The following is a 14300-nucleotide window of genomic DNA, read 5'->3' as shown; positions in this document are numbered from 1 at the left end:
CATTTTGAATTTACTTTTGTGCATGGCGAGAGAAAGGGGTTCAGCTTCATTTTGTTGCATATGGATTTCCAGTTTTCCCAGCACCATTTGTTGAAGATGCTATCCTTTCTCCATTGCATGCTTTTAGCCCCTTTATCAAATATAAGGTAGTTGTAATTTTGTGGATTGGTCTCTGTGTCCTCTATTCTGTACCATTGGTCCACCTGCCTGTTTTGGTACCAGTACCATGCTGTTTTTGTTACTATTGCTCTGTAGTACAGTTTGAAATCTGGTATCGCTATACCTCCCGATTCACACTTCCTGCTTAGAATTGCTTTTGCTATTCTGGGTCTTTTGTTTTTCCATATGAATTTCATGATAGCTTGTGGATTGCGTTCTTAGCTCAGCCTCCTCCAAGATCAATCCTGTATCAAGGGCTGCAAACATAATACCTACAGGGGACCAGTCAGAAATGCGGCAGTGGGAGGTGACAGGGACTCATGGAATAGGGAAGAGATACTGCAACTAATATACACACACCAAACCTATACTGCCCTAAGTAAAACAAGAGCTACTAAGCATATTTAGAGAGTGACTGTGTAGAGTATTTAAGAGAACTTTAGACCACAGTGGCTTCAGTCATCACCATGAGATTCCCAGAAGATATTCAATAAATATTGATGGAGCATTTACAATGTGTAATCTACTTACTTGGTTACCAATTATTAAATGAGGGAGATACCATTTGTATCCTGTCCTTGAGAAGTTTATATTGCAACAGGAAGTCTCCGCTGCATTATCTCCCCCATCTCTGGGCCCCTACATCTATCCTCCAAGACTTCTGCACTTTCTGTCCCAAGCCTGCCAACATCCTTAAGTCTTCACAACATCCATCACCCAGTCGTTGTGGATACCCATCTCTCTTGTCTCCTTGAACACTCTGGCTTCCTTCAGGCTAACTCCTGTTCCTCTTTGAGGTCTCAGTTTAAATGTCACTTTCTCCTAGAAGTTTCCTACGTCTCAAGGAGGGGCTCCTACGCTGTGACCCTGCAACAGTCCATTCACCATGTTATGTTTTGGTTGTCCACTGTCTATGTGATCTGGGAAGCTCAGTGAGGACAGGGTCCGTGTGTGCCTGGCTTGAGCACTGCTGCTTCATTAAGCCCTGGTATAATGATGGCAGCCTTATGTTTATTCCATAATGCTTGAGTCAGTGTTGAAATACATAAGTAATCGCCATGCAGTGATAAAGTAATTAACAGGTACATCTCTTCATGTATATCCTGACATAGATCCAAATTCCCAAGTTCCAGAACAGACCCATCCTTCCAGTTGGAGGTGGGTGTGCACTTTTTAGTTGTTTTCTTTTTGGCCCTTGATCCTGTAACTTGTGATGGAAGATAGACTTGTTGGGGGGAGGGACCCTAAAGTTGGTTACTGCCTCTCTGCTGTAGAGATCCTTGTCAAAATATCAAAAGTTGGATGTTAAGTTTGCTTAAAGAGACCAGGGACTCTGAGCACTGCAACCCTAAGTATGGAATAATTGGTTACTCAGTATGAGGAATTTGTAAGGCACTGATGATTCAGAAAGGATGATGCAAACTAAATGCACTCAGACGTGTTTTCAGTTGGGTCTAGGGGACCAGGTCACTTTATGTGAGCATCTTCTCTCCACCAAATCATATTTATCTGGCTTTTTATTTCCAATCCTCTTTCTTAAGTATTCCCATTTCTTTGTTTTTTTCCCCTTGTATTTGATAAAATCAACCTGTTTCTAGTTGCTTGTAATTTAATGAACCTATTAGGTCCCAATCTCCTTTTCAACACTGTGCAGCTTAAGTTTGCAACCTTATCACAAGGTTCCCCAGAGACTGCACCATCTTTCCAAGTTAATGGACACACTTAGGTGACTGAGTAGTTTCTGATGCATGTGATGGTTTTCTTAGCACCCATTCCACTTCTGTTTGTATTTATTTTTACTTTGAATTTGGCCCTTTTAGTAAAGCCGTGCCCTTAAAGTAGAAAATTATTCTCATAGCTTGCAGAAATATGGTTAAGACGTGCTAGGGAGTGATATTGGCCAAATTATATTGTTGTGTTGTGTTCAGGAATGGATATGTAACAACGAATCTCATCAAAATGTACAACTATAATGCCCCAATAAAAAAAATGTGAAAAAAAAATTTAAAGGTTAAAAGAATGGACTTGAAATTAAAGTCTGGACATTTTTAATCTTTTATGATTTAGAATCAAATTAATTTCAGGTATTGTCATTTTTAAATGTGCAAGAGTTTGATGAGTTTTGTGAGAGGCATTAAGAATGTGGTGGGGAAAATATGCAGATATGATATCTTTATCTTATTATTGCTACTTTTAAGGACCTGCTTCTTTTATCATGGAACCCTGTGCTCTATTGTTTTTTTCTTGATGTTGTCTAAAGGAATATTTTATAAAAAGGATAGGGTGTGATAATATTCGTGTATTTATATGATTAGAGCAGCACTGGAATGATAAGACTTTGGAAGAACTGAAGCATCCCTGGCATAGCATGTAGGGAGGAGGGTGCTACCACTTGTTCTGTGGGTGGGGGACACTTCCTGTCAATCATCAGGGAGTCTTTTTTTTTTTTTAATATTGCATTAGAGCAGGTAAAAAGAGGTTGCAGATTAACAGTAAACAAATTATCTCCTTCATCTCTGGCAAAAACGTTAGAACTCACCAATCAAAACATTTTCCCAAAAATGCATTGTCTGTCTGTCTGTATTACATAAACAACCTCACAGCCACACTCAAAGTTATGTAGACAATAATATAATACAAATGTTATTCCAAATAAATAATTATTTTAAAGTATACTGTAAACATAAAAGGCTTGTCAGTTTGCCATTCCTCAGACAATATGCATGTTCAGTTATGTGAATTCACAATGATAATTTCTGTTTTAATTTTTCTTATGAACCCCTTTGTTCTATCTTTGATTCAAGGAGTATCATCTCAAACATCCATTTATTTTTTTTAAATTTGTTGTTGTTGGACCTTTCTAAGAATGTGTTCTATATGTGGTGCATGAGAATCGAACCCAGTGCCTCACACATGCTAGGCAAGTGCTCTACCCAAACCCCAGCCCCAGAACATACATTTCTGCTTTCCCTTCCCATTCCTTCATGAAAGAGGTTCCTGTTAAATCCACTCTTCCATCTTATATGGAAATTCTTAACACCAATGATACTTCTTTATCTTTCTTCTTCAATAAAAAGTGTCTATAGGGGGGTAAAAGTGATTCTTTCAAAAAATGGAATATATTTGGCATGAACACAATATGTATCATTAGAAGTAAATTGTAACTGCCTTCTAATAAATCACAGTATCCTTCATTTCTAATACATTCTGGAATGAATAATAATCAATATCAGAGGAAAGAAAAAAATCACTTTAATTTAGTGAAATTATTTCACTTCACCAAAATATGGACAGTATTTTTAAGAAAATGACCTTTGACTTTTAGCTCAGGTGTATTTTGCAGTTTTGAAGGCGCTTGTGGATTTGTTAATATTAAATTGGTAATTGTTGAGCTCTGAGGGGGGTGCAGCAACTTCAGTCTGAGCTTATTACAGTGTAAAATATGGATTGCCTTTACCCTAATGGCCTCTGAATCCTATTACCATCCCATTAGAGAGTGTGGGATTTTAGTAATTCTGTTGTTGTTTCCACTGGGCAGTGAATATAATGGGGGAGGGCAGGGGTTAATGCGATTCATCTCTTTTAATACTTGTAACTCCAGGTCCCTTATCACTCACTGTGGTTTCGTTAGGGTTTTTTCCCCTTCTTTCTGTATCTTTGAAGACCCGTACATCGCTCTGTGCTTCTCCTAACCAGAAGAGTTTGGGGAATATGTTGGTGCTTTTTAGGCTAAAAGAGAATTTTAGATACTAACTCTTCATAAACCAAAGATAAATAAAGAAGGCCACACATCAGCTTGTTGTGCCACTGGCTGTGACTCAGGAAGGTGTTCAGTGACAGCCATGGTGCCAAGAATAGCACTGAAATAGCTTCTCAGTTACCATGATGTATGAAGGCTTTGGAAAGGAAAAGCATGATACCAGAGGGTCAGATCTGTGCATACCCCCGTGCTGGCTAAAATGTTTCCGTGCATTCCCGGGGACAGCTATGTCCTGGGTGCCAGCCATGCTAGAGAGAATTTTGAAGGATTTCTTAGTGATAGGGATTCTATTTCTTTAAAGAGAGGTCTATGAGTTAATTCCCGACATCCCAGACATGCTCAGTTGATCTACACGTCTGATTATGTATCTATGGTTTTATTCATGAAATTTGTTTTTAGCTAATACAGCCTTTTCAGAATAAATACGAACATCAGATTACTTCTCAGTATGTCAAAACAAATTAGTTTCCCACAGTGATGCAGTGAAAGGTGTAACTATTTTCCCTTTTCATATGTCAGAAAGCATTACTGGGACCTGGAAATTCCCACTTTTCCCCGCTTCAGCCCGTGAGCCTGGTGGTTTGCAAAGGTCTGTTTTAATGCCTGAGCCTGGTGACCTAGGGCTCCAGCACCCCCCTCTGCTGCCATTAATGAGAATCACATGCTGAGATCCAAAGAAGCAACTGTGCTCTGAAAAAGGATGCAACTGGCAGGAGGTGATCAGACCATTTCAATATGTTGAAAGTGAGTGATACTCCCAGGCTTATTGTTCACCTTCTCTGAGAATTAAGTTTTCCTGGGTTTCATCATAAATGAAATGAGTGTGCAACATAATTGCAATATAGAAATGTCTACTGGGTGATAGTAAACACCAGTGTTCCCGGACAGGGGATTTTTCCTGCTCTCAATATTTTGATTGCCCCCACCTGGTTCTGGCTGATAGATTAAGCCTGGTAGTGGTGCTTAAAGATAAAATGAATTATGTATTGGCAATGAAATTCATACATCAAGTTTTTCCTTAATTTGAGACAACACATTATCCCATTTCTAGATAGATCGTGAGAGTGTTTTTATTTTTCATTTTTTTATCATTTGGGTATGGTGAGTGAAATTCATTTTAGAAGACAGTTATCTAGCTACAAATACAATTAGTTTTCATTCAAATAAATTGCTAAGAATAAGTGTTGTTAAGGGACACTATTTCCTTTTGATCCTTGGTAATGGACTTTTTCATTCATTTCTGTTTTCACCATTGCTTAGGAAGTATAAACAAAACAAAACAAAAATAAAATCTACCATAAGTACGCTTTGGTGTAATACTTAATCTTTAAAAAACAGCACATATGCATGTGCTGGTTTGAATATGTGATATCCCCCAAAATTTATGTGAAACAATGAAAGTAAGTTCAGAGGTGAAATGATCAGATTATGAGACCTGTAACGTAATCGGTGGATTAATCACTGATATTAACCAGGGATATAATCAGAACCCTCAGCCTCACTCTGCCTGCCTGCAGTATCCACCTTGGGTGATACCGGTTATGATCACTGGGGTGTGTCTGTAGTTTATATTTATTCCTGGTGAACAGAGCACTCTCGCTTTCTGCTTCCTGATGGCCATGTCCTGAGCTGTTTTCCTCTGCCATGCCCTTCCACCCTGTTGTTCTGTCCCGCCTTGGGCCCAGAGTTATGAAGTAGGCCACCTGTGGAGTGTGACCTCTGAAACTGTGATCCCCAAATAAACTTTTCCTCCTCTACATTTTGTTCTTATCAGGTCTTCTGGTCAAACCAATGAAAAAAAAAATAGTCTAAAATGAATGGACCATTTGCAGATGATTACAGCATGCATGAAGGAGACATGTTGAACCTGTATAGAATGACAATTTGCTTTGTTGTTAAGGACAGCACAGGATCCTGGATATTCATCTGGTGAAGTATAGGCCTCTCCTTGACATTTATCACTGGGTCTCATTTAATTCATCTAGCCCCTTTATTCTTGAAACTTCTCCAGATCTCCAAGAAACGTAATCATAAAACGACACTGATACTTCTCTCTGTACAAGAATGATGTATTATTTTTTTCCGGGTCATGAAAACACAGAGCTGTCATTTGTTGTGTCTGGGTGATGTTTCCTCAATTCAGAACAAATCAGCTATTTACCACTTGTTGAATATCAAGAATCCAGTAATGAAATTTAACTCTGCATAAGACTAGATATTTTTTAACTAGTATCATAATTCTAACATCTGAATTGTGTGGAACACACAGGAATGATGAAGACCATATCTTCTATTCCTTCTGATGCTTTTGTTAAGAGTTATATTCTCCAATAAGTATTTAGTATCAACAGGAACTAACCTTTTATCTGAAAAAAGAAAATATTTATGTGTGTGTGTGTGTGTGTATACACTTTAAATTTAAACATAAAAAAAAATAGTCCTTGCAGAAAATTTGGAAAATTCAGAAATTTTTAAACAAAATAAGAATCCTATCTATGTCTGTTTTTGTTATTATTGTTATTTTTTACCAACTTACATAAATATTTTAAAAACTGGGATTTGTTTTTTCTTGCATCTATCATACTATGGGAATTTTCTCTTTATTAAATAATGCTCAAAATCATTATATTTATCTACCAAATTGTGTGCCTTTAAAAATACAACACTAAAAATAGCTTTCAATAATTTTACAATTTTAAAAGTCAACTTATATGTTTCTAAAAACAATAATTTGGAAATAATATACAAATGAAAGTGAAATCATTTTGAATTGCCATTATGAAAAGCTAAGCATTCAGGCTGGGACTTAGCTTCACAGTAGAGCTCTTGCAGGCCCTGGTTCCATCCCCAGCACCAGAAAAAATAATAATAATAGACACTTCAATAGTTTGTGATGTTTTTGCCATTTTTGCCTAGATACATAATAATTATAATTCTTTTTTAAATGTATGTCTTCGCTATTATATTACAGTTAGATGTTTGATCTCTTGATCTATTCACTTTCCACTGAATCTCTGCTTAATTATGTTATTCTAAAAACATCAAATATCTTTATTTAAAAGAACTTGACATTTTTCAAATATAGAAAACTGTGCCTGGCAAATTCACTGCTAATATTTTACCACAATAAGCTTTGGGTGGCTTTTCATGTGAAGGTCTTTTAAATCTTTACATAGCAAGTCATCATCTTACGTTTTAGATACCTTGAATTGTTTCTCAGCTTTAAAAAAAATTCCATTAACATTCTAATAAATATGTATTATATCTTCTACTAGTAATTTAAAAAGTAATGTTATAATGACATTAACATTTTTAATGCATTTAGGAATGTGAGTGTGGTGAGAATCTATTTTCCTCAAATAGTTAATTTACCAATAGGTTTTAAACTATATTGTGTATTAAATATTTTATTAAGTAGGGGTTTTTTAGGGCTTTATGCTCTTTCTAATGTGCTTAAATACTTTTTTGTTTCATTATGGCCCTGGTTTGGTACAGTAAATTTACAGTAAGCTCAGTGTGAGAGGAGGAAGGTCTCCTTATTTTTCTCTTCAGAATATCTAGCTTATTTTTTTTTTTTTGGTCATACAGTTGAATCCATGTGTATATGTAGAAAAGAAGACAGTTGGTTCCATTTCTTACAAATTTTTTTTCTTCAAGCCTCTTTAGTTTGATGGGGTTTTGATTTTTTTTCCCACCAATAACAGTTTTTCCCTTCAAATATTTGGGTTTGTTTGACCTTTTTCTCTTTGACTTGTCTTAATCCACCCATCCTCACTAGAATTCATTAAGTATCCTATGGATTTTCATACAATGCTACTAAAATTTCTTCCATATCTCCTTTATTTCCTTCTTGAGTGAACACATCTGAGAGATAATTCTTATAATAGCCTTTTCTTGACACTTCATAATAGCTGTTGTCATATTAAAAGCTTTGACAAGTTTTACAATGATAACTTGATTTATTTGAACCCATCTTGCCCCAGGTTTAATCAACAACATAAATATTTTTATATTTTATTTTTGGAGGCAGGAGGAAGATTATTTGGTTTGATGGTTTGTGTTCTGTTATAGGGCAAATGTAATAGCTATTACTCAACCAAGGGACTTACAGAAAGTATTCAAAATGGCCAGGAATTATTCCAATCAATTTTAATTTCCAGTGAGCCTTGTTTCTTCTAGGTGTAGAAAGAAAGATAATTGTACTTGAATTTTAAATGGTAGTCTTCAAAGCATTTCATTCACCATTTTATTTTATGGTAATTATTAGTAATTCTAATTGCATAGGCAATGTTATACAATCATTCTGCATAACTTCACGATATTTTTGGAGTAAATTAAGCTGCTTGGTGATCAGTTTTTGTCTGTAAAATGGGACAGTTTCTTGGAGAACATTATGAACAGCATAAATCATGTATCTGAAGCCCTTAACCCTGTTTCTGCACAGGATCGCCATTTACAAAATGAAAGTTGGCATTATTCTCAATAATCATGTATATGAGAAATGATGGGACATGATGGCTGCTCTGATAAATCTTAGCAGTGGTGCAATAAGAGGTAACAATTTCATAATGCTTTGCAATTCACATATATTTATGTGTTCACCACGGAGAGGGTAGGCATGCAAGTACATAAAGGAGAAGAACAGGGAAATATAGCCAGTGAGCTGAATGCAAGTCAAGCGAAGCTCCTGTGGACGTGGCGATTCCCTGTGGCTGCCTGTGTCCATGCAGAATGAGGCAGGCGCTCCTCCTTGCTCTCTGAGGACTTGATCCAGGTGGAGCCCTGAAGGATGTCACACCCTGATGGAACTGAATCAAAATCACATCAAATTGAAATTCCTCAGCCCCAAGTGCTTGCTGAGTTAGGTTTCTTCTTTGTTACCCTTTTATGGAATGTGATTTTAAAAGCATCCCAAAGTTGTAAGTGCCTTTGGGTCACGCTGACATCTGATTCATCAATGGGTAAACATCCTAGAGTTGTTCCTGGAGCACCCTTTTATCCTCCTGGAAGCAAAGCCCCAGCTCAGCAAGAACGATGTGGAAATGTTGGTAAACCTCTTTATTACTTTAAGTCTAGACTCCTGTAATTCTCCATTTGCGGGTCTTCTGACCTGGGTTATTTATAGGATGTAACTTAAGAGTATGAGGCGGCCCTGATCCTTCCTGGCATTTGGTCACCTCAGCATATTTACAACCATCAATTCAATCTTGTATTGGTTACCCATAAAATTTTACATTGATTGTGAAGTTGTTTTACTGAAGCAAATGGCGCCTCAGAGATGTGGTTTCGTTCTGCAGTCTCATGGATTTTTCTTTTACCAAATCCAGTCGCTCTTAAAGACTTAAATTTGGATGTCTTTGATATGTACCATGAACTTGAAGTAGGAATATTTACAGTTAAGCTCCTTAGTTTTAGCTCTTATTGTAGTTTTAAAGATAACCCCACCTTTACTTCAATAAAATACATGTTCTTTAGAAACTAAAAAAAAAAATAACTTTTTTTTCCATTATAATTATAAATTACCCAATTTTATAAGGAAAATATATTTTGAAATATTTTTCTAGGCTTATTCTATAAAATGGTGAATGCAATGAGGTTCAGACTTATTTAGTAACCTATTTTCAAACGATGTTATTGTACTCTTTTTCTGAGCTTTAAGAACATTATTTCAATAGTTGCATAATATTTCATCTTATGAAGTGTGTGATCTGTTTAATTCACTTAGCAATGATTCCCAAATAAATATGTATCAAGTGCTTATTCTTTACATGGCCCTGCCTTAGCCTCTGAAGATGCAGAAACAGATAAGGAGAGACACCACCCAAACCCTGGCAGAATTAATTCTCCACTATTGGTGATTGGAGCTCCTTTTACTTTGGAGCTGTTACTAAAAGAAATGATATTAGCTCTTAATTAAGTGATTCAAGAATATTTGATAAAGGCCAAATAGGTACAATAATGACTATTCCCTGAAATGTTAATTTTTTTTTTTTTAAATTTGACCAGTCTATCTCTGTTCATTCATGCCAAGAATGCTAGGGTTTCTTTTTTCTTTTTTTTTTTTTTTCCCTAAAAGGGCCATAGCCTAAGAGAAACTATTCGTGTTGTGTCTCTCTTTCTAGATCTTCTTCTTCTAGGCATGTACTCTAACATGAGTGTTTTCTGTGGGCATAAATTCTACCTTTCTCTTGGGCCCTGTCAAATAAAACTTTATTTTTAATAAAATGAGCCTCACCACAGAGCACACGGCTCTAGTCAGAGCTCATTGCTCCAGTTGTCCTACTTAATCTGGGAGGAGAAGTAGGGAATTGAGAGTTACGTTAAAGCTGTCAATACTTATTCTCATCTTCTCTTTAAATTCTGGTTGTGCCTTTGGATGATAATCTATGTATTCTATTCTGTATGCTCAGTTACTAGAAATACTCATGAAATTGGGAAGAGTGCTCTTGGTTAAGTCATTTATTCTAGGTGTTGGGGAGAGACCACCTTGTAGAGAGCTTTGCATTTTATTTCACAAGCATTCCTAGAATGGGGGTTTGAATGAGCAGCCCTTGCAGATGCCATTAAGTGACAACCATGTGGCTATCAGGGATGAACGAAGTGCCTGTCTTTCGGAAATGGGGCTTTTTTCATTCATATCTAGACTTGAGCTGCATCCTTTAAGTTAGATGTTCTTTGCTTGATGGAAAGGAACATTGTATAAAATTGAAAGCATTTAAAAATACACAGTATTTAAGAAGAACTTAAATTCCTTAAATCTGTTAGTGGGTTAGAAATCTGGCTTGATGCATTCATGGTTAAAATTAAACCATATTAAGATCATATCTTATAATACCAGGTGCCAGCTTTCTGGTTTTTTCTGTCTTGAGCCAGCCAGGATAGAAGTAGTATTTCCTGCTGGTAGATAACATCAGACTCTGAACCTGAATGCAATACATGAGACATAAACCTGAGAAATCACAAGATAGTTTCCTCTTTAAAATACATAATTGATAAACATATAAAGCTTCATCTAACCCACATGGGAGTATAGTAATGGACTAGGTCACTAAGAACCTGGATGGTCAGAAAGCAAGTCTACCTTGCAGGTATTAGATACCAGATGTGAACAGGATGGCTTGGATCCAGCTGTCCTTTTGTACACCTATGTACTTTCTGTGTGTTTCATACAAATTAGAATGGTTTTGTTCATTACAAAGAGCATTCTTTAAAGTCTAGAATCAGAATTGGATGCTGTTGAATAGTTGTGATTTTTGTGGCATGCTTCAGAATTTATTTTAAGGTTAGTCATTCAGAGAGCAGAGAGAGAACATAGTGCATTCCAGCCTTTTCCATAGAAAGAACTCACCTGAAGCAGTGACCATCATACATCTTCCCAGAAGACCAAGAATCGGATCAGTTCCCTGGTGCCTCGATATTTTTGATATCCCAAACCCCTGCAATTTTACTTACAGATTAGGAAAAGAAAGGTGGATTGTCCCTGGCAGGTTGAAATGCATTATGTTTGTTCTGACCCCAGCTCAAATGAAAATAGAATGGTTTCCAAACCTTAGGATGGTCCTGAAGCTAAAATTACTCATTGGAAACTGCCAGGGCTGATCAGTGCAAAATTGAGAAGCTTTTTCCGAGTCCTTCATTTGGAGAAACATCAATTTCAAGGATTTAAGATAATCATCTCACCTTATTATCAGATCAGTCTTCTTTTACATGGACAGCTACTATCTCTCAAGATATCCTTTCACTTATTAAAAGAAGCAAAAGAAAAGAAAAGCTGTCAGAATCCAAAGCGAAATTGTAAAACTGAATCCAATAGCTGTGAGAAATAAAATTACATTTTATCTTTGTTAGTCACTTAAAATCAGAGGAACTCTAAGGTGCTGAGCAATATGTAGCCCAGCGTGGGTTTTTGACATATAGGGAAACAGAGTCTCAGAGAAGGAAAATGATTTCCTCAGTAAACTCGGACTATGAAGAAGATGAGATGAACTGGCTTTTGTCCCATGATCGAGATTTTTGACATGAAATGTAACGTCACCCAGATTAGCAGCAAATAGACCCATTCTAAGACAAAAGGTTAATTTTCAAACCATTACATTACATTCTCAAAAAAAAAAAAATTACTAGCCCTCAAGCGTTTGTGAAGTATTTCTTGCGTTGCTGTTCTCATTAAGGAGAATAAACAGAGAACCGTTTGGATTCTTTAGTTGTTTTAGTATTCCTTTAGCAATTTCAGACTTATTTGTGTCTGAAGAGGGAAGCCTCTTAAATCGAAACATGACATATAAACTAGCGGCTGGTTTTGACATTGAACTTCAGATCTAGGGTTGGTAAGAGTGTTTGCACTTAATGTTTGTAATGTACAAATAGATCCTTGTTTAAATCCTCAGCAAGAACAGCCTGAGTAAAGCTTTCTCCACATGCCTCCCTTCACTTTCCTTGTCCATAAAACAAAGGAAGAGGACTTCATTGCAGTCACTAAGCATGGCAATCATTGGCGAGTCGAAATGACTGTTTGGTTTAGATGTAATTTCAGTGTGTAAATGTTCACATCGACCTAAGGATATTGTTAATAGAGGCAAAGCCTCCCACCCTTATTTAAAGTCCCCCCTTTTGATTTGAACTTTCTTCTCTTATTTCTTCTTTGCCCCATGACCCCCAGTTCTCTTTCACACTGTTGCAAGTTTTATGTCAGGTGATTCAGCTACTGGGGATGATAGAAGGAGAGTAGCCCTGCTTCAGACCTGAGTATGTGTCAGAGAGCTTCCGGTCACTATCTGTAGTCAGCCTTGACAACTCAGAAAAGTAAATATTGCTCCTTTTTACTAGATTAAGAAACAGATTCCCAAAGCCTGAACAGTTTCTGTGGTGCCCCACAGCTAGTGGGCAGGAGGCTTGGTTGTGATTCTGGCAAATCTTTTTCTTCCTGTTCTGCTGGACTGCTGTCTCTGGAAAACTTCCTGTTCTAGAGAGAACTTCCTGTTCTACAGAGGGCTCCGCACTGGGCCTCAGTTTCACAAATTTCTTGAGTCTATTTCTATTTATTTAGGGCTTGAGGGGTATCAGAGATTGAAGTCAGGGACACTAGACCACTGAGCCACATTCCCAGCCCTATTTTGTATTTTATTTACAGGCAGGTCTCACTGAGTTGCTTAGTGCCTCGCTTTGCTGAGGCTGAATTTGAACTTGTGATCCTCCTGCCTCAGCCTCCTAAGCTGCTGGGATTACAGGTGTGCACCACTGCACCTGGCCCATTTCTTTGCATTTCATTGAACCACTTTATTGTTCCAGTAGTGAATTTTCTATGTTAGTTACAAAAAAAAAAAAAGAAAAAGAAAAATGATTCAGAGACATCCAGAAACCTCTCTTTTTCCATCAGGACTTCTGTGTTAGGTTGGGAGGAAGGGATCCAAGATTTGCTTCAGCGGTCAGATCATCTTCAGTAGACACAAGATTCGCTAGAATGCAGAATCCCACTTTTCTATCACTAGTTTCTAAATGAGTTGTCCCTGGGCTTAGCCCCATGTTCTTCAGATCCCAACCTCTTGACAGTAGGAGGTTTTCTTCTGATTGAAGTATTGAGATTGGAGCAAGTGTTTCTGGAGCCTCAAGGGCACATTTCAAATGTTCCCGGGATACAGGGAATGGTTCACTTAAACAGAATGGACAAAATAGTTATTTTATACCTAATTTTATACATTTTTTTTACAGCACTTGCATTTCGACTGTGTTTGAGGTCAGGTGAGGAATTTTCAACATGTGGCATTGTATAGGTACTCTAAAAGTTAGAGATTTGGGAGTATTTCAGATTCTGGATTTTTGGATTAGGGATGCTCAGCCTATATTCCTTCACCACACTTAATGATGTTTCATAACCACACACATATAGAGTATTCTTGCTGTATGCATTCCATTCTGTGTTATCCGCCCCTCATCCTTTCCTGCCTAACATACTCTGAGTAGACAGGAAACATTGACTCAAAGGATGAATGAACAAACCCATGAATAACGGGATACAGCAAGATTATACTCGCATTCCATGAGCTTAGATGCATTAACCCCGCCCCTGGGAGTCGGAGTGATTGGTTCACGAGAGATCAGTGAAGCATGAAGGAGTGAAGGAAAACTGGCACATGGACATCATATATGGGCCACTGTCTGTTAGCTTTCCATTTTTACTTTACATACCAGGAGAGCAGATTGATATTGCATTTTAATTGTGTATATTAGAGGAAGGCATATGGTTACAACATTTTCTTATTTACCTTCTGTAACATGAAATTTGTCATTTTATTCCCAAAATAAAGGATTGAAGGGAGAGCGCCTGCTTCTTACACAAGTTCGATTCTCCCGTGCGAAAGTCTCCTGAGATGTGTAGCGAGTT

General features: G+C 37.1%; 1 protein-coding gene across 17 annotated transcripts in view; it reads left to right on the top strand.

The window, feature by feature from the left end:
• Positions 1 to 14300, top strand: part of Tenm2 (teneurin transmembrane protein 2) — a 1198434-nt gene that overhangs the window by 549656 nt on the left and 634478 nt on the right. The window contains exon 1 of one of the 17 annotated variants that reach the window (XM_048815940.1): positions 7259 to 8963. The exons of the other annotated variants lie outside the window; for them this stretch is intronic. Within the exon in view, the coding sequence (XP_048671897.1) occupies positions 8954 to 8963 (10 nt within the window). The 5' untranslated portion in view covers positions 7259 to 8953. Of the gene's footprint in view, positions 1 to 7258; positions 8964 to 14300 lie in introns of those variants that run through there. 17 annotated transcript variants of the gene reach the window in all.

This window comes from Marmota marmota, unplaced genomic scaffold (genome assembly GCF_001458135.2).
Source record: "Marmota marmota marmota unplaced genomic scaffold, marMar, whole genome shotgun sequence".
In the NCBI taxonomy this organism is placed as follows: Eukaryota; Metazoa; Chordata; class Mammalia; order Rodentia; family Sciuridae; genus Marmota; species Marmota marmota.
The sequence above is the reverse complement of the archived record's forward strand: the minus strand, read 5'-3'. Positions and strand labels throughout refer to the sequence as shown.